This window comes from Silurus aristotelis (assembly GCF_946808225.1).
Source record: "Silurus aristotelis genome assembly, chromosome: 1".
Taxonomy (NCBI): Eukaryota; Metazoa; Chordata; class Actinopteri; order Siluriformes; family Siluridae; genus Silurus; species Silurus aristotelis.
The window spans coordinates 33,618,120-33,639,452 of record NC_139574.1 but is presented as its reverse complement, the minus strand read 5'-3'; the positions used below and the strand labels follow the sequence as shown (position 1 = coordinate 33,639,452).

Below are 21,333 nucleotides of genomic sequence, written 5' to 3'. Positions count from 1 at the left end.
TTTTGTGTCATTCAGCACGACTTTCCATCTAATGTATTTCAATACGATGTATTTTTCGTGCCTCTGCCACATTTTTTTTCTGCCACTGGCCGCCACAGAAGCTGTATTGCTTTTTTTTCCTTATTTGTTATTCGTATTTTAAATATTCTTTAAGCATTATTACTCAACATTTAATTAGGAGATTTGATTCTTGTTTTTAATGATTTTTATTCTGTAAGCTACTCAGAATGATAAAACATCATCAGTGGTTGCTTCGAGTCAAAATATAATAAATATATTCTCCCAGTAAATTAACAAGTCTGCAGATTTGTGCTGCGGCCATCGCTTCTTATTTTTGCCGTTTCTATTTAAAGAAATACCATTTTTCCATCGGTTTGGTGTGTAAAATCTAGCAGTAAATCCTACAGTACCTACTATGAGCCTTATCGACCGTTGCCATGGTGAAGACACCAGCTGAAACTCATTGTGGACCCGCCGCCGATTCTCTTTTAATGATATCGTCATCTCTTCTCAACACAAACACTAAATTGTGCTTTATATTTCAACAATACGAAGTTATGACCATCAATTTTAATTGTTTCTGTTTTGAGTGTAAGAAAAAGGTTTTTTTGTGGGATCAGTTGTGGATTAATTAATGCAAATGTATGAAGATGAAACAACTTTTAACAATAAAATAAAATTCTTTATTTTTGGTAATTATAATAACCAATATCACTTTTTTTTGGAATGTGATTATGCGAAGGATTTTTGGAAAGAAATGTTTTGGATTGTTGTCTCTGTTTACAACAAATTTTTTATTTTTGAAATAATTCATGTACTTTTTTTGATTTGGGAATCAGGGTCAAAGGGATGGATGGTATTTGGTATTTCTTAAATGTAAAGTAAAAAAATTGTAAGTTTTTTTTTTATTAATTTAAAACTATTTTATGATTCTCTTTGCTCATCACTTTATAAGACAGCTGATATATCTATATAACACTCAGATATATGTGTGTATATATAATCTACAAGAAAGAAATTGTAAAATTAGACTTGCTAAACAGGGATTGCTAACTTCATTATAAGCCATGTCTAGTTTAAGTTTTATCAGATGAAGGGTAACTTAGTGTGGAGCACTGCATTATTGTGTGGGTTTGATCTGGTGTAGAATACCTGGGGGATTTGGGCGATATTTACATTTAACAATGCAGGGGCGTAGACATCATTTCAAAAGTGGGGGGGATGAAATGTCTAGTGTTACCTGTTTTTGTTTTTTTTAGTTACCCTTGTGTAATTGACAGGTTTCATTTTTAGTCATAATTTTTTTGCTTTATATGCTTTATGATTATATATGATCATAAAACAGAAAGAAAGAAAGAAATACAACAGCTTGCCACTGGGACAGTACCATTAAAAGGACATCTTTGTACCTTATTTACCCCAAAAATTTATAGTTGTACACTGTAAAAAATGTCTGTGAAATTAACTGTGAATTTGTGTAAAACCACAACATCGAATTTTTGTAAAGTGTAGATGATGATAACTTCAAACTCTTTGCAATTTTTCCTCTGAGAAACTCCTTTCTGATATTGCTCCACTATTTTTTACTGCAGCATTGGGGGAATTGGTGATCCTCTGCCCATCTTGACTTCTGAGAGACAAAGCCACCCTGAGAGGCTCTTTTTATACCCAATCATGTTGCCAATTGAAGTAATAAGTTGCAAATTGGTCCTCCAGCTGTTTCTTATATGTACATTTTACTTTTCCGGCCTCTTATTGCTACCTGTCCCAACTTTTTTAGAACGTGTAGCTCTCATGAAATCCAAAATTAGAAAATATTTGGCACGACATTTCAAAATGTCCCACTTTCAACATTTGATATGTAATCTCTAATCTATTGTGAATAAAATATACATTTATGAGATTTGTAAATTATTGCATTCCTTTTTTATTTACAATTTGTACAGTGTCCCAACTTTTTTGGAATCGAGTTTGTACATTTTACAAATGCATGTAATATTTACAGATAAAATAAGTACAACAAAATTCTATTAATATAAATGTTTAAAAAAAACCTGTTACATGTCTGAAATGACTAGGCATTAACAATATATGAGTTCAGGCTTGTTTTTAAGTGTAAAAATTATATATGAGGTAGTGGTGTATTGCATACATTTTATATTTGTCTTTCAAATAGTTATGCGTCATTTGTTTCATAGCCTAGGTGTTCATCAGTCTGCCATTTGTTATATTAAATTGCAAATTTAAAAAAAGTTTCTGTTGTTTTTCCATTTACTAATATTCATAATTCACAATTGTATATGTAACGGTAATGATTTCTCATATAAAAATTTACATTCCCGCGTAAATTCACGTCTTGTGTAGGAATTTAAAATGATAAACTTTGGCTCGTCCAATCAGCATTAGACCTGATTCCTGATTGTCGTGGGAACAGCGATCTTGAAGTAGTTAACAAGCCGTTATTGAGAGCACGCTAATCAGGCAGCACATGGAGTTCTGCACTAGTAAGAGAAAAGTGATTTTTTTTTAGACCTTGAAAGACTTCACCATACAGACACCTGTTTGTGACAGAGGGCATATTTTGTCAATCATTTTAAAAACGATTACCTGTCGATTTTGCAACAAAATACTAGACACATTGAAGGGTTATGTGCTGCATTGTAGAGTTCATAGGAATGAACCCCATTGGGTTTTTTTTAAGTGTGTTTGTGATGACTGTAAGTGGACATTTTGCACTTACGCGGCTTTTAAAGCTCATTTCTATCGGCACCACATGAGTCTGAACCCTCTGTTACTCCCAGAACCTTTGTTTCAGATTTGAAATGCGCCATATCACTGTGTGACCGCCAGTTTCACACCGTTAAAGAACTTATACACCACTTAAAAGAGCATATAGTGGAGGGGCGACCTGTGGTGTGTCCTGTAACAGGTTGTAAAAAAATGTTCACTGTTAAATCATCATTTACTGCTCATATGTCCAGGAAACATAGAGCATGTTCGATTGATAGTATAAGTGACATTTACAGGGAAACTATTTTTCAGTCTTCCTCCGCTATTTCATGTGAAGATGCTTCCCAGAGCACGAATGATGCAACACCTGAAGCCAGTGAATTGCCACAGAATTTCAGTGAATCATTTCTTAGGACTGTATGTTTATTCTACCTAAAATTGCAAGGGCAGCTCCTGCTTCCAGCTTCAACAATACAGACAATTGTTGAAGAGATGCAGAATGTACACGAGTTGGGACAGGATTAAACTTTAAGTAAACTCCATTTACTTTTGAATGATGAAATATGTTTAACAGATGATATTGTTAGGAAAGTCTGTGAATGTGTAAAAAATTCAGATCTGTTCTCTTTCTGTCATCAGGGACCACTGAGAACAACATATTCAAGGGCTCAAATATAAAAAAAAAAAAGTTCCAATACATAGAGCCTAAGAAAGTGTCATTAGGCAATGATGAAAATATGACACAAAGGTTTGCATACTAAATACCTGTGATACAAACTTTAAGCAATATATTGAAATCAGAATTATGGAAGTATTCAGTGTCAGAAACATCTTGTAAAACAGACTCAGATGATTTTGGTGACATAAGTGATGGCAAAAACTTTAAGTGCAACTATTTCTTCCTTGAAAATTCAAAATGCCTAAAAGTAATTCTTTACCAGGATGCTTTTGAACTTGTCAATCCACTTGGTTCTGCTGATAAAAAGCACAAAGTAGTTGCAGTGTATCCAATTCTGATCACATGTCACTTGTCTTGTTATGTGCAGAGAAAGATCTTAAACAGTTTGGGAGTTTGAAGGTTTTCTCAGCGCTACTAGTGGATTTAAAAGATTTGGAGGAAAACGGAATAACTGTAAGCAGTGAAACAGTCAAAGGTGCCCTGTATTGTATCACTGGTGATAATTTGGGTTCACACAGCATTGGTGGGTTTACTGAAAATTTCAGCCATTCTCAATACTTTTGTCGATACTGTGAAATCACACAAAGTGATGACCCAAGTGTTTGTGGTCCACAGCGCACCCCTGAAAGTTACGATTCTGCAGTTTGTGATCAACAAACTAAAAACAGTCAAGGCAGCAAAGGAATAAAGGTAAACTCTGTTTTTAATACTCTGAAATCTATTCATGTTTGCCAGCCTGGTCTTCCACTTTGTTTAGGCCATGACATTTTTGAGGGCATCTTAGCCTATGATATTGCATTGTACTTGAAGTATTTTATAAAAAATAGGCAATGGCTTATATATTCAATTTTGCAGAGACGCATCAAGCAGTTTAAATACAAAGGAACTGATGCGCTCACAAAGCCATGTGCTGTCAACTCAGAGGTGCACAAGCTTTCCGGACAAGCTGTTCAGAATTGGAATTTCTCTAGGTTGCTTCCTGTTTTAATTGGTGACAAAGTGCAAAATCCAGATGATGATGTGTGGCAGCTTACTCTCCAGCTTAAAGATAATGTTGATTTGATTTGTGCACAAAAGATTTCATCAGCACAGGTAGCCTATCTTGCCATTCTAATCCAAGAATACTTGGAATCAAGAAAGTCTTTATTTCCGGAGTGTCCACTAAAACCAAAACATCACTTTTTGAGGCACTACCCAGCACTTAAATTTGGCCCTTTAATTAGATTGTGGACAATGCGATTCGAAAGCAAACACAGCTACTTCAAGAGATGTGCCAGGCATTTGAAAAATTTCAAAAACATCTGCCTAACATTATCTGAAAGACATCAGATGTTTCAAGCATATCTTTCAGCTGGACCAGGATGCAGTCAGCTTCTGCATGTCAAAGACGGTTGCACTTTTTACCCCAACCTTTACAGTGAATCAATTAAACATGCAGTGCGAGAGTTTAGCTTTTCAGTAGTTAATACTTGTTTATCCACAGACATAATGTACAGAGGTACGTCATATAAAAAGGGTCTTTTCCTTGTGTTGAAAAATGGTGAGTCCACTGAGTTTGGAGAACTACTTATTATTTTAATTCAAAATGATGCAGCTGTGTATTTTGTAAAGGAAATGCATAAAGCTGACTATCATTCTGAATACCATCTGTACTCTGTCACAAAACAAAGTACCAGGGTGCAATGTCTTAGCAGTAATGACTTGGTGGATTTTTATCCATTATCATCATACATTGTTAATGGGCACCAAGTCATTCCACCAAAACACAGTGTGCTGTCGGAATAAAAAATGTTTTGGGCACAGTGGTGAAAAAACAATACTTAAATGCTACATAAATATAGCAAATAAAATGTGAACATATGCAGGACTGTGCAAAGGTCTTAGAAACCTTGCTATTTTATCCTTCCAAAAATGGTTTTGAGCCAGCTATTTATATATTTTGCTGTAGTGTATCAGTAGAAAATATCAATTTACATTTCCAAACATTTCTTTAAACAAATTTTAATAATCCAGTGAAATTTTTGTATGAACATAGAGTCTGGCATCAGTTGCTGCACAAAAAGATGTGAACTCACCATCATCGAGTTCATCTGCAATTATATAAAGAAACAGATAAAAACTGCTAACTGAAATATGCTTTAAGAAACCTACCTGCAAAACCTGAAAATCGATGTGCAAGTGTACTTGGGAGGACAGCCGTTTTAAATGCAATAGGTGGACACAGATATAGATTTTATTTATTTAATAGAAGTTCATTGATAAATAAATCTATTTATTATATTAATTTTAAAGGCATCCTCACTTTACAGCATTTTCCACAAGTGCCTAAAAGTTTTCACAGTACTGTAACTTTGCAGGTGCGTTTCTTCAAGCATCTTCCCGGTTTTTGCCACAGTTCTTCTGTATTTAGTGCGTCTCTTTTTCTGTTAATTTGTGCAATTGCAGATGGACTCAATTATGTACGATCAGATCTCTTTGTAGAGCATAAGATTTTGTGACTTTTTGTGCATACACAAACTTACTGGATTATTAATGTCAAAAGAAATATTAAGTGATTTTTAAACTGAATTTAAACTGATTTCCTACTGACACACTACAGCAAAATATATAAATAACTGGCTTAAAAAATATTTTGGGTAAAAATACTAAGGTGCCTTAAACTTTTGCACTATTGCATATTGAAAATATGAACACGTGTTTTTTTTGTACTTTTAGATGTGCAGGCAGATAAATCCGCAAACATATTTTATTCTCAAAATTGAAGACTTGTCTTAAATGTAGTATTACTTCTCTCTTATATTCACTTCTAACTTGATTCCAGAAATGACTGACTCTGAGAGAACATTTCTACCCTCTGCCATCAATGAGGTCTTGCCTGACCTTCCAGAGGTGACTAAAGATATTTTAGAAGAGACTTTGCATTCTCTAGGCGTGGAGACCTATGATGATTTCAAGTTTATAGATTAAAATGATTTGCTGTCAGTGTTGAGGCCAGTTCAAGCCCGAAAAGTCAAGAACAGAATACTACTAGTGCCCAAACTTGCTTGCCTAAAACATTTAAAAGGTAATCAATATAAAAACATTTACATTGTGTTATTGACAATTCCTTTTTGTGTGTGTTTTTTGCAGGCCAGACTCTTGAAACCAGCAGCTCATCTGTTGGTTCATCACCAGGACATGCCACAACCTTGCAGTCTTTTTCACCCAGTAGTTTACAATCATTCTCTTCCAGCAGCTCCCATAGCCTTGATCTTGACTGGGTGGATACCTTTCTGATACAGTGGGAGAAGTTCCCAGAGGAACTGATGAAGGTATTGGAGAGAGAAAAATGACCAAGTCCAAGAATGAGAAGAGAAATGGTCCGGATTGTGGTGACTGAAATGATGCGAAAAGGTTCTGCCCAAAGTAGAAGGCATTCTACTGAAGTTGCCAAAAAGATGTTGTCAAAATATCCAAAATCCCTGCAAGATGTAATAGAGGGAGATGTGGTTGGGCCAGGGTACCATTCTTTAGTTAAGCAGTTGCAATATAGGATTGAAAATGTGAAGCGATCTACAACCCCTAAAATAAGAAAACGAAAGCATCGTGTTGATGAGTCTTACACCGACAAAATACCAGAGAGCAACAATCCAGGATAATTACGGGTGCATTAACTGGAATGTAAAATTCATGCTGCTTGAAGAGACCCCTGAGAGCCAGCAGGAAAAGAAAGAAAACCTTAAGATGATGTCTCAGCATCCTACTGTAAATCTACAAAAAGTTAAACATCTAATGAAATTGACTCTCTACACACAGCGTAAATAAGTCAACCAGGGGCAAAATAAAAAATCCTTTTGGAAGAGTGGCCGTTTTGGTTCAATGAACTTACTGGAATTGGTCTTCAAGAAACGTTCACACGAAATCTGGATTTCAAGGGCAAACGACTCTTAAACTACTTAAATACTGTTGGTGTGAAGAAAAACAAAAAGTTCTTACAGGCAGTGACAAAGTTGAGGGGAGAGCTAATTGGTTGCTCTGAAAATGTAAAACAAATGTTGCTGCTTTTGCTGTCTTACTTTAACGAGAAATATGATGCAATGTCCTGCTACGTGGAGGACACATGCCTGGCAGGGGAAGTAGAGATGTTTATTTGACTCCCACCATTGTTGTGTGTGGTAAGTTCATATTTTTCCCCCATTTTTTTCAGTTAATCTGGTATTTCTTTTTTATCTGTAATTTCTTTTTATAAGTTTATAAAAAAAAATGTTCTTCTTAGGTCAGTCCTGCTTTTCTTCGAAGAGGTTTATGTTTTGTGTGGATCGAAACATTGTACTTGAAAACATCACCTCTTTCATCACTGCCTTCTGCTTGATGTTTGGGAGCTATTATTGTTTTAACATTCATTAACCATTAGAACTGGCGTCAACTCTGGTGTTTTTGCAGAGGTAGGTCTTTTTGGATAAACATTATATGATTTTCACTTTATTGATTTGAAACAAATCTAAGGTAGCTCATGCAGTGGCTTGGGGGCTAGGGCCCTTGTCACTTTGACTTTTAACAAATATAAAACTTTACTTTTTTTCACTAATTTCACTTTACAATACGATTTAGTTGGTAACATTAGTTAACAGTAGCATTCCTGTATCAAAATTTTATCCACTTGTTTGCATACCCTGTTCCATCTCCAATGAGAGAATCATTAATCTGTCGCGATCTCTTTATTGCATTGTGTATAGACAGTAGTACACATTACAAATTTATGTTAAGAAATTAGAGATGTATGTTTGCTGCTTTGTGGTTAATAAATCCTTCAAGGCACTTTAGTGTTTTTTTTTTTTTTTTTTTTTTGCTTTCATTACTTTTCATTACATTACATTACTTATCTTTTGAGGGATATCTACTTTGGTGTTTCAGTTTTTACATCCCTAATCTGTGTACACTGGGTTGCAGTTCTTCACATTTAGAGTCAACGTCAATGGTCTATAAGGAGGTGCAGTTTAAAAGTGCTTGCAAAATTTTATATTAAAATGTACAGTTTTAAATTGTAATGTATTTTTTACAAAATTATTTTGGCAACCACAGCTGCCAATTTTTTTCTGTAAAAAAAAAAAGGGATTTTTTTGTGTAAATGCACAATTCTTCCTATTTCTTACATAATTCACAAGTAAATTTTACGGGATATTTTTGTATTTTGTACATAAATATTCTGGAGAGTGTAAAGTTTTAAACTGTAAATACGTGTAAATTTTTACGGGACATCTTTGTATTTTATACCTAAATATTCTGGAGAGTGTACAGTTTTAAACTGTTTTAAAGTTTACATTTTTAGTGTATTTTTAACTGAAGCTTCTACTGTGTTAGAAAAAAAAGTACAGGATTATAAATTATAGCATAGTAAAAGGAACCAAATTCCTTGTGCGTGTCCACACATGTCGCCAATAAACCTGGTTTTGATTCTGATGAGATTTTCTGGAATGAAATATTTTATTAATAATCATTTTATCCAAATATATCTTGAATACAGTCATATTTCTCTATATTTGTAGCTGTTTGGCTGGGAGGGGTTTTCATTACTTTCTTTCTCTCATGTGAATCACCTTGACATGTCTTTGAGGAAGAATCTGAAATTATTATACACAAGTTTTCCTATTCCTAGGAGACATTAAGTGCATAAACACACCTGTTATGAATAACTGTGTTTTGTAGAGATAAAACCGCAGCACTGTCCTCACAACGCCGCCTGGAGAGGAAGCTGAAAGAGATGACCATGACTCTGGATGAGGATAGGCAGCAGATCATTGAGCAAAGAGACCAGGTCTCTCTCTCTCTCTCTCTCTCTCTCTCTCTCTCTCTCTCTCTCTCTCTCTCTCTCTCTCTTAATAAGAGGACACTTATTCTAAGTATACATTTTCTATAGTCATTTCCCATAGCCATGCTTATGTGTGTGTGTGTTTGTGTGTGTGTGTGTGTGTGTGTGTGTGTGTGTGTGTGTGTGTGTGTGTGTGTGTGTGTGTGTGTGTGTAGCTGTCTCTACTTGTGAAGGCATCGAAGAGGCAGGTGGATGAAGGAGAGGAAGAGGTGGAGAGATTGGAAGGATTGCGGAGAAAGGCTGTAAGAGACATGGAGAAACAAATGGAACAGAAAGAAGCACTCCAGACCCGAGTCACAACGCTGGAGAACGAACTCAAGTAAGTTTAATCACTGAGTAACTTAGAAATTATGGGATTTTTTTTTTATTTATTTTAATTTTTAAATAATAAATACAGTCCCAATTCGTGTTCATTACAAAGAGTCTGTCAGAATCCAAATGTTTTTGGCATTAGTTCAATTTATTAGTTGCTTTAAAGGAATTTAATTTATCACTTATTTTTTCCCCCATTAAAACCACTGACAAACATGAAGGATATTGCAATGCTCCCATGATGCAAACTGTAACTGCTGACCTGCATTCATGTGCATTTTAAAATAAAGTGCATCCAGCCTGTCACTTTTTCCACGTTTTGTTACAGCATCATTCCAAAATAGATTAAATTTAAAACTTTTCTTAAAATTCTACAAAAAATACCCCATACAGACAATGTAAAAGAACTTTGTTTGAAATCTCTGCAGAATCGCACGTATATAAGTATTCACAGCCTTTACCATGACTATTAAAATTGAGCTCGGGTGCATCCAGCATTCCACTGATTATCATTGAGATGTTTCTACAACTTGATTGGAGTCCATCTGTAGTAAATGTAGGTCGGAGCACAAACCAAGCCATGAAGTCCAAGGAATTGTCTGTAGACCTCAGAAAGGATTGCATCGAGGCACAGATCTGGGGAAGGGTACAGAAAAATTTCTGTATTATTGAAGGTCCCAATGAGCACAGTGGCCTCCATCATTCTTAAATGGAAGAAGTTTAAGCAATTGGGGAGAAGGGCCTTAGTCAGGGAGGTGACCAAGAACCTGATAGTTACTCTGTGAAAGAACTCCAGCGAGATAGGAGAACTTTCCAGGAGAACAACCATCTCTGCAGCACTCCACCATTCATGCCTGTATGGTAGAGCGGCCAGATGAAAGCCAATCCTAAGGCCCATGACAGCCTAGTGTTTGCCAAAAGGCACCTGAAGGACTCTTCGACCCTAAAAAAACAAAGCTTGAACTTTTTGCCTAAACGCCAAGCATCATGTCTGAAGGAAACCAGGCACCACTTATCATCTGGCCAGTACCATACCTACAGTGAAGCATGGTGGTGGCAATATCATGCTATAGGGATGGTTTTCTGCGGCAGGAACTGGGATGGCTAGAGCGCTCTGCTCCTCAGACTGGGGAAACAGTTAATCTTCCAACAGGACAACGACCTTAAGCTTACCGCCAAGATAACAAGGGAGTGTCTACTGGATTATCTTTGAATGTCCTTTGAATGCCCAGACTTGAGCACTGACACTCCCCATCCAACCTGATGGCGCTCGAGAGTTTCTACAAAGAAGAATCGGAGAAACTGCCCAAAAATAGGTGCCAAGCTTGTAGCATCAAACTCAAAAAGACTTTAATTGGTCCAAAGGTGCTTCAACAAAGTATTGAATACTTATCTACATGTGATTGATTTTAAAAAAAAATTTTATTTATACATTTGCGAAGATTTCAACGGATAAGTGGGAGAAAATGAATGAATAATAATAATATTATTAATAATAATAATAATTATTATTATTATTATTGCTCCAATATTTAGTACATATTCAGCACTGGAGAGGGCAGTGTTTGCCATAAGGCTGGTGGTTTTCCATGGTGTAGAGACTTGTATTCCTTCACTTCAGCAGTTGTGGATTTTGCAGATTCTTTGTATTGATTTGAGTTTAGCTGAAGGCAGTAACATTCTTCTTTTTAATTATAAAAAAGCTGAAATATGGAATCTGAGCCGTTGTATTTACTTAAATCAGGAGGATGATCCAGCAAGCCCGACGTTTATCAGTTGGCTCTCCGGGTCTCAGCTCGGATGATGACGACGACGACGGCCTGTTTGACTCGTCCACCATCACTTCTATCCTCACAGAAAGCAATTTACAGACCAGCTCCTGCTAGATGGAGATACTGTGTGAGGAAAAGTGCACTCTGAGATGATCTGGGTGAATTAAATGTGTTTGAGGATGAAAGACACTTTGTGCAGGTCAGCTTAAGGCAAGATTGATTTTACTGTAGATATACAGTACAAAGTAGGATATACCTGTATCCAACATATACTACAGTACTGTCAATGTGATGTGATGCAACTTGCTGTGCATTAATGCGTGTTAGCCCTATTTGAAAATGAAACGCTGACTTTAAATGTGAAGGAAATTTGCAAGGAAATCGCAGCTTTCGGCTTTTTTCTTAAGGCCTCGTTTAACACCAAATTTGTGTGAATCCTCGAATATTCTTTGAATTCTTTTATTTTTATTTTAACATATGAATAATATAATTCATTCAAACTATTAGCTTTGGGCTCAATCAGCAGATCAGTGTTCCCCATGTTTTCCACCAATATGTCCATTTGCATCGCATTAACTAGAAGTTGACTCAAAGCTAAGTGATGTATCTTGTAATATTATTCATCCTAGTAGCTATAAGAATACAGTCGCATCATTACTATTTTATCCTTTCACAGTATTCAGTAGTGATGTCTGGGTATATTAGTGCAAATTGCAATGGACCTGACGGCTAATAATAAAAGGCCGCAGTCAAAACATTTCACCATTTCAGATGTATCTGTTTGCAAACTTTAAAGGGAGATATTGGTCTCCACTAAGTCCCAAAAGCAAAATGCATAATTGGTGAATTAGTGAAATGTCACACCATATAAATCGGTTGCTGTGATTCATCTGAACTTTGGTACATCCCAAAACAATTACTTCTAGAAGTTACATTTTAGCATAATACACACAGGGCCTGAGGAATGCTGCACTTTTTATTTCTTTTTTTTGTAGCTGAAGCACTGATTATTTTATAGAATTTTAGTACATTCGAAAACTAAACCACAGTCTTCCCAGAGCACAAAGACTTTCCGCAGCGTGGTATGAGCTAGAAGGATGCTAAAGTACACAGTACTGGAACACTAATGCATACGGATTTCATGCTAAATACCTGGGCAACTATTTTCGATGCACTTGACCCATGTCTCCTCACATGCTCTTTAGGAGGCGTGTACTTAAATTTGTGTGTGTTTGTGAACGTCCGTGAGCGTATTCGACGAGCCGTTATCCAAAACTTACACATTCCAGGGGGCGCTGCGTTCCAAAACGAACTCGCTTGCATACGATTTCATTATAGTGTTTTATTAGATTAGATCATCGCATTAAAGAACAAAAAGAATTGTGTGGAATTGTGTTTTTTTTTGTACAAATACATTATATTGTTCCACGCGACCAATGGTGGAAATCAAGTACAAGCATTTTATGATGTACCGCTTCACCTTTTATGTACAGTCTCTCCGTCTAAACTCATAATGGTACAGCCTAATGCTTTTAAATGTCTGTTAAATCAATGTGTATTTTTACATATTTACATATTTTTCTTCTTCTTCTTCTTCTTCTTTTGGCTGCTCCCATTAGGGGTCGCCACAGCGGATTATCCGTCTCCATACCACCCTGTCCTCTACATCTGCCTTTTTCACATCAACTACCTGCATGTCTTCCCTCACCACATCCATAAACCTCCTCCTTGGCCTTCCTCTTTTCCTCCTACCTGGTGGCTCCATCTTCAGCATTTTTCTACCAATATAATTCATGTCCCTTCTCTGCACATGTCCAAACCATCTCAATCTCGCCTTCCTCACCTTGTCACCAAAACATCCTACATGTGCTGTCCCTCTAATAAACTCATTTCCAATCTTGTCCATCCTAGTCACTCCCAACGAAAACCTTAACATCTTCAGCTCTGCTACCTCCAGCTCCATCTCCTGTCTTTTACTCAATGCCACTGTCTCTAATCCATACAACATTGCAGGTCTCACCACAGTCCTATAAACTTTCCCTTTCATTCTTGCAGATACCCTACTATCACAAATCACTCCTGTCAATCTTCTCCACCCACTCCACCCTGCCTGCACTCTTTTCTTTACTTCTCTAACACACTCTCCATTACTTTGCACTGTTGACCCCAGGTACCTGAACTCCTCCACCTTCTCCACCTCTTCTCCCTGCAACCGCATCACTCCACTGTTCTCCCTCTCATTCACACACATGTACTCTGTCTTACTCCTACTGACTTTCATTCCCCTTCTCTCAAGCGCATATCTCCACCTCTCCAGGCTCTTCTCAACCTGCTCTCTACTCTCACCACAAATCACAATATCATCTGCAAACATCATAGTCCAGGGAGACTCCTGTCTGACCTCGTCCGTCAACCTGTCCATCACCACTGCAAACAGGAAAGGGCTCAGGGCCGATCCTTGATGCAGTCCAACCTTCACCCTGAACCAGTCTGTCGTACCTACTGCACACTTCACTGCTGTCACACTGTCCTCATACATGTCCTGCACCACCCTCACATACTTCTCTGACACACCTGACTTCCTCATACAATACCACAACTCCTCTCTCGGCACCCTGTCGTACGCTTTCAATAAATCCACAAATACACAATGCAGCTCCTTCTGTCCTTCTCTATACTTCTCCATCAACATCCTCAAAGCAAATAAGGCATCTGTGGTGCTCTTCCTCGGCATGAAACCATACTGTTGCTCACAGATGGTCACCTCTTCTCTCAGCCTGGCTTCCACTACTCTTTCCCATAACTTCATGGTGTGACTGATCAACTTAATTCCCCTGTAGTTACTGCAGGTCTGCACATCTCCTATATGTTTAAAGATCGGTACCAGCACACTCCTTCTCCATTCCTCAGGCATCCTCTCCCCTTCCAGAATCCTGTTAAACAATCTGGTTAAAAACTCCACTGCCATCTCTCCTAAACATCTCCATGCTTCTACCGGTATGTCATCTGGTCCAACCGACTTTCCATTCTTCATCCTCTTAATCGCTGCTCTCACTTCCTCCTTACTAATCCTATCTACATCCTGCTTCACCAACTCCACATCCTCCAACCTTCTCTCTCTCTGATTTTCCTCATTCATCAGCTGCTCAAAATACTCCCTCCATCTTCTCAACACACTCTCCTCATTAGTCAACACATTTCCCTCTCCATCCTTTATTGCTCTAACTTGCAGTACATCCTTCCCAGCTCGGTCCCTCTGCCTGGCCAATCGGTACAAATCCTTTTCTCCTTCCTTAGTGTCCAACCTGTTATACAGCTCCTCATATGCCTTTTCCTTGGCTTTCGCCACATCCCTTTTTACCTGCTGCCGCATCTCCTTGTACTCCTGCCTACTTTTCTCATCACTCTGTCGATCCCACTTCTGTTTTGCCAACCTCTTTCCCCCTAATGCTCTCCTGCACTTCCTCATTCCACCACCACGTCTCCTTGTCTTGCTTTCTATTTCCAGATGTCACACCAAGTACTTTTCTAGCTGCCTCCCTCATCACTCCTGCAGTAGTTGCCCAATCATCCGGCACCTCTTCACCACCACCAAGCCCCTGTCTGACCTCTTCCCTGAACCTCACACTACACTCTTCCTCCTTCAGTTTCCAACATCTTATTCTTCTTTCAATCCTTACTTTCCTCCTCTTCTTCTTCGCCTCCAAAACCATCCTACAGACCACCATCCGATGCTGTCTAGCTACACTGTCCCCCGCCAACACCTTACAGTCTCCAATCTCCTTCAGGTTGCATCTCCTACACAGAACATAATCCACCTGTGTGCACCTTCCTCCACTCTTATACGTCACCCTATGATCCTCCTTCTTCTTAAAATACGTGTTCACCACTGCCATTTCCATCCTTTTATCAAATTCTACCACCATCTGCCCTTCCACATTCCTCTCCTTGAAACCATACCTACCCATCACCTCCTCATCACCTCTGTTCCCTTCACCTACATGCCCATTAAAGTCTGCCCCAATCACCAATCGTTCTTTCCTAGGTACACCATCTACCACTTCATCTTATTCACTTCAGAATCTTTCCTTCTCCTCCATCTCACAGCCAACTTGTGGAGCATAGGCACTGATGACATTTATCATCATCCCTTCAACCTCCACCTTCACGATCATCACCCTACCAGAAACTCTCTTCACCTCCACTACACTCTTACTGTACTCTTCCTTCAGAATCACCCCTACACCATTTCTCTTTCCATCCACACCATGATAAAACAGTTTAAACCCACCTCCAATGTTCCTGGCCTTACTCCCTTTCCACTTGGTCTCCTGAACACACAGCATATCTACCTTTCTCCTCTCCATCATATCAGCTACCTCTCTCCCTTTACCCGTCATAGTACCAACATTTAAAGGACCAACCCGAACCTCTACTCTCCTACACTGCTCCTTTTCCTGCCGTCTCTGTAGACGTCTTCCTCCTCTCCTTTTCCTCCTTCGGCCAACAGTAGCCCAATTTCCACCAGTACCCTGTCGGCTAACGATACCTGTGGCGGTTGTTGTTAACCCGGGCCTCGACCGATCCGGTATGAAATTCTCATTTGTGATCCGCATATTTGATTTGGCACATGTTTTACGCTGGATGCCCTTCCTAACGCAACCCTCCCCATTTACCCGGGCTTGGGACCGGCACTAAGAGTGCACAGGCTTGTGCCCCCCTAATGGCTGGGTTACATATTTACATATTTTTATGAAAAATAAATGAACCTTAAACAAAGGTGAATGTTTGATTGTTTTTTTTATTTTATTTATTATTTAAAAAACCTACAAATTCAAGTATCTTAAAAAAATTATATATTTTGGTTTCTTCTGTTGAATAAAATAAAAACATTTTCAAACTATAATTTATAAAAAATGTTAATTGCTTAGATAGTAAATGTGCATTGGGAGTGGACACGGATCATTCTGGGCAATAAAGCAAGGAAGCGAAGAGCAACACTGTGTTTACGTCATGCTTATGAGCTTATAAATGAGCTTGGTCATAGTGGTTGATGTGAAATTTAGCCCTGATTGTTTGCATACAAGTTGTGAAAGTTTTATCTTATCAGTGATGTGTTTGTCATCAGACAGCCATTCTATGCCAATCTACTAACTGGTATTCTCCCTATATGACCTTATCTACAGTATGTGGGCACCTGAACATTACACTATAAGCAAAAGGAGTGGGACACCTGACTTTTCCAGCCATTTGTGGTTCTTCTACAAAATTACCACAATCCTGGAGGTGTACAATTTTATAGGAGATCTTTAATGCTATAGTGTTGCATTTTCCTTTCACTTGAATTAGGAGACAAACCTGTTTACATGGGTTGAGTAGAAGATTTTGAGTATCCTGCTTCTTTTTCTTTTTTCGGCTGCTCCCATTAGGGGTCGCCACAGCGGATCATCCGTCTCCACACCCCACTGTCCTCTACATCTGCCTCTTTCAAACCAACTACCTGCATGTCCTACTTCACCACATCCATAAACCTCCTCCTTGACCTTTCTCTTTTCCTCCTTCCTGGTGGGTCCATCCTCAGCATTCTCCTACTGATATACCTCATGTCCAAACCATCTTAACCACACCTCCCTTACTTTGTCTCTAAAACGTCCTGCATGCTCTGTCCCTCTAATAAACTCCAATAAACTAATTTTGTCCATTGTCGTCACTCCCAACGAAAATCTCAACATCTTCAGCTCTGCTACCTCCAGCTCCACCTCCTGTCTTTTACTCAATGCCCCTGTCTCTAAACCATACAACATCGCAGGTCTCACCACAGTCCTATAAACTTTCAGTTTCACTCTTGCAGATACTCTTTTATCACAAATCACTCCTGCTATCACTCTTCTCCACCCACTCCACCCTGCCTGCTCTCTTTTCTTTACTTCTCTAACACACTCTCCATTACTTTGCACTGTTGACCCCAGGTATCTAAACTCCTCCACCATCACCACCTCTTCTCCCTGCATCCGCACCCCTCCACTGCCCTCCCTCTCATTCACACATACGTACTCTGTCTTACTCCTACTGACTTCCATTTCCCTTCTTTCCAGCGTGTACTTCCACCTCTCCAGGCTCTTCTTAACCTGCTCCCTACTCTCACCACAAATAACAATATCATCCGCAAACATCATAGTCAATGGAGACTCCTGTCTGACCTCGTCCGTCAACCTGTCCATCACCACTGCAAACAGGAAATGGCTCAGAGCCGATCCTTGATGCAGTCCCACCTCCACCTTGAACCAGTCTGTCATTTCTCCTGCACACTTCACTGCTTTCACACTGTCCTCATACATGTCCTGCACCACCCTCACATACTTCTGACACACCTGACTTCCTCATACAATACCACAACTCCTGTCTTGGTGACCTGTCGTACGATTTCTCTAAATCGACAAACACACACTGCAACTCCTTCTGACCTTCTCTATACTTCTCCATTAACATTCTCGAAGCAAATAATGTGTCTGTGGTGCTCTTTCAGGCATCAACTTCCTGATCAACTTTATTCCCCTGTAGTTACTGCAGGTCTGCACATCTCCCTTATGCTTAAAGATCGGTACCAGCACACTCCTTCTCCATTCCTCAGGCATCCTCTCACCTTCCAAAATCCTGTTAAACAATCTTGTTAAAAACTCCACTGCCATCTCTCCTAAACATCTCCATGCTTCATATGGTCATTCTGACTTTCCACTTTTCATCGTCTTCATCTCCTTCAGGTTGCATCTCCTGCATAGAACATAGTTCACCTGTGTGCATCTTCCTCCACTCTTATACGTCACCCTATGATCCTCCTTCTTCTTAAAAAAAAAGTTATTTACCACTGCCATTTTCATCCTTTTGGCAAAATTTACCACCATTTCCCCTTTTTCTGCCACATTCCCCTCCTTAAAGCAATACCCACCCATTACCTCCTCATCACCTCTGTTCCCTTCACCTACATTACTATTAAAGTCTGCCTCAGTCACCAATCTTTCATTCCTAGGTACACCTTCTACCACTCCATCTAACTCACGTCAGAATTTTTTTTCTCCGCCATCTCACAAACCACTTGTGGAGCATAAGCACTGATGACATTTATCATCACGACTTCCAGCTTCATGTTCATCACTCTATCAGTAACTCTCTTCACCTCCACTACACACGTATTGTACTTTTCCTTCAGAATCACCCCTACACCATTTCTCTTTCCATCCACACAATGATAGAACAGTTTAAACCCACCTCCAATGTTCCTGGCCTTTCTCCCTTTCCACTTGGTCTCTTGAACACACAACATATCTACCTTTCTCTTCTCCATCATATCAGCTACCTCTCTCCCTTTACCCGTCATAGTACCAACATTTAAAGTACCAACCCGAACCTCCACTCTCCTCCACTTCAACTTTCCCTGCTGTCTCTGTAGATGTCTTCTTTTGAGTATCCTGCTATAGAGCTATAAACCCTATTGAATACCTTTAGGATGATTTGAAAACACTGACTGCACCCCAGGCCTCCTCATACAACATTAATAGTTCCCCATACTAATGCCCTCGTGGCTGAATGAGCACAAATCTCTGTAGCTGCTCTAACTGTGGAATGGGAAGTTCAGAAAGCACATAGAAATCTTATTATCAGGTTTCCACAACCTATTGTCTATACAGTATGGTGTAGTGTAGTATTTTGTCCACATTGTATGTGGTTCTTTTATAAACTGTTGGAAGCACAGTATTGGATGTCTTTTGTAACCTGTAGCTTTACAGTTTCCCTTTAGTGAAACTAGAACCTGTACAAACCTGTTTTCACTTGACAATGCCTCTTTGCACAGTGGCATACTTTTTGCTAAGTACGGAGTAAAAGAACTTGAATGATCTGCCCAGAGCAGATCTGTGACCTCAACCACAATCATTTCTGAATTGAGAACGAATTTAAAAAGTCGACTGCACACCTTCTCAATGTTTTTATATCTGAATAAACAGAAATCACAAAAACCACACACCAAAATGTAGTGGAAAGCCTTTCCAGATGAGTGGAGGTTTTTGTATCTGATGATCGGGTATCCACATACTTTTGACCCTGCAGTGTGTAAATGTCTACGAACAAATCGCCTAGGTCATAAAAGTTTTTTTTTTTTTTTTAATTTGCCCAAAAAGGAAAATATTAGGATCGAATCTATTCTGCTTTGTTTGTTTGTTTGTTTGTTTTTTACTGCAATGTGATTTCGCCAGATGTGTGTGCGCACCACGCCGCATTATTCCCATGCTTTTACACCAGGATGACTTCATGCCTGTGACATTTTAGTAACAGATTTGAATTGTGATTTCATCCAAGCTCACACTCGCTCCGTTTTCAAGCTGTTCTCATACGATATGACTAATATCCACAAAACCTGAAATCACAGAGAGGTATTAAAGGACTGAGAATCCTCCAGATGTGCTTTTGTACGTATGTATGTGCGAGTTTATACCTGCCTGGCTTGCTATCTTTTGTATGCATCTACACAGTGGGTTGCGGGTATTATTGGGAAAACGTCTGGGGGGATTTAAACAAATAACCCGACAAAGGTAAGGTTTGTATGTTGGTTTCCAGGAAAACGGTGAGAGTGTATATTCCAGTGTGGTCACATATATACTGTATATCTCGCAATCCGACAATGATTTGTCTGGTGCCTTTTGGGGGGAAAAAATGGCACACATTTTCAAACACAGTTATAGTATATTTGAAATAAATGCAATATTAATTTTGAAAAACAATCAAAGCAACAGATACAGATAGTGTTTTATTTTTCCAAGACCATGGATAGTTCAGCATTCTGAGGTTTTTAAAGAACTTTTGCATATATATTTTATACTTTAGAAATCGCAGCTATTTTAACATAGTCCTTTATTTTCAGTAGCCATTTTATAGTCATTTGGCAGTTTTATAGTCAGCTGTGGCCAGGTATAGCCAGGTTCTTCTAGCCATTATTTTATGACAAATTAGGAAGATAATTAATCCTTATACAGTATTTTAGTATAAGGAATGGACTGGCAAACTCAGCAAAACTAAAAGGTCTGGGAGATCATGGAGGACAACTAAAGAGAATGACTGCAGAATTCATTCTTTGGTCATGGAAATTCCTTGGTAAAAAAAAAACAATATACGGTGACTCCATCCCAGGCCTCCTCACCTCACCTACATCAGTACCTGACTTTACTAACACCCTTGTTGCTGAATGAGCACAAATCTCCACAAGCACCCTCCAAAATCTAGTGGAACATCTTACCAGAAGAGTGGAGGTTACTATAATGGAAAATTTAGACTTTTGTTCAGGTGACCACAAACTTTTGGCCCTATAGTGTGAGTCAGCGTATTTTTGTCTAGCTCATGTGCTCTTAAAAATAGGGGGAAGAAATGGGGGGGAAATCCGTGTGACACAGCTAATGAGTAGCATTAAGTGTAAAAGGGAAAAAATGTCCGTAGTGATCACACGCCATGCGGTCACACGCCATAGTTATATGTGGAGTTAATTGAATTTTCTAGAGAATAGCCAAGTGTGTCATGTCTTCATGTGAAAAATAAAAAAGGTGAAAAGCAGGAGTGTCCTTAAAGGTAGCTTGGAGCAAATAGCTTTCATACCAGTCCCTTTAATTAAAAAGGTGGGAGAGTGTCAAGTGTAATGATGAAAAAGAGGTGTGTGAAGGAGTGGCAGTGCATGCCAAAAAAAAAATAAGCTGTTGTGCTCTTGTTTTGGTAACATTTACTAGTCGATTGTATTTTTCAGAATGCATTTAGCTGAAGAGTATGCATCATGTCCAATTAGTATATTTTTAGATTTAGATATTTTTGAGCAATGCAGGCCACATTTAGTCTCAATTTGCTCTTATAATTCCATCCACTCTTCAGAGAAGATGTTCCACTATATTTTCGAGTGTGCTTATGGACATTTGTGTTCATCAGCTACGAGTGTATTGTGAAAGGCAAATAGTAAT

At 38.6% G+C, this 21,333-nt stretch overlaps 2 protein-coding genes across 2 annotated transcripts in view; one reads left to right on the top strand and one right to left on the bottom strand.

The window, feature by feature from the left end:
• The window catches only part of LOC310733830 (uncharacterized protein), a gene marked incomplete at its 3' end in the record, with an annotated part of 115,945 nt that extends 96,571 nt beyond the window's left edge, over positions 1 to 19,374 (bottom strand). Inside the window, exon 1 of the mRNA XM_083555260.1 lies at positions 18,661 to 19,374. The remainder of the gene's footprint in view (positions 1 to 18,660) is intronic.
• Positions 8,940 to 11,595, top strand: LOC310735320 (cingulin-like). Its single transcript, XM_083557968.1, has 3 exons — positions 8,940 to 9,203; positions 9,413 to 9,576; positions 11,314 to 11,595. Exons 1-3 carry the CDS (start codon positions 9,150 to 9,152, stop codon positions 11,453 to 11,455), a joined length of 360 nt encoding a protein of 119 aa, XP_083414094.1. The 5' UTR covers positions 8,940 to 9,149; the 3' UTR covers positions 11,456 to 11,595.
• Positions 19,375 to 21,333: the final 1,959 nt, after the last annotated feature.

Coding starts and splice junctions, on each gene's coding strand:
- LOC310735320 (XM_083557968.1), top strand. CDS start 9,150: ATGACCATGACTCTGGATGAGGATAGGCAGCAGATCATTGAGCAAAGA. Junction 9,204..9,412: donor TCATTGAGCAAAGAGACCAG/GTCTCTCTCTCT, acceptor GTGTGTGTGTAG/CTGTCTCTACTTGTGAAGGC. Junction 9,577..11,313: donor ACGCTGGAGAACGAACTCAA/GTAAGTTTAATC, acceptor TACTTAAATCAG/GAGGATGATCCAGCAAGCCC.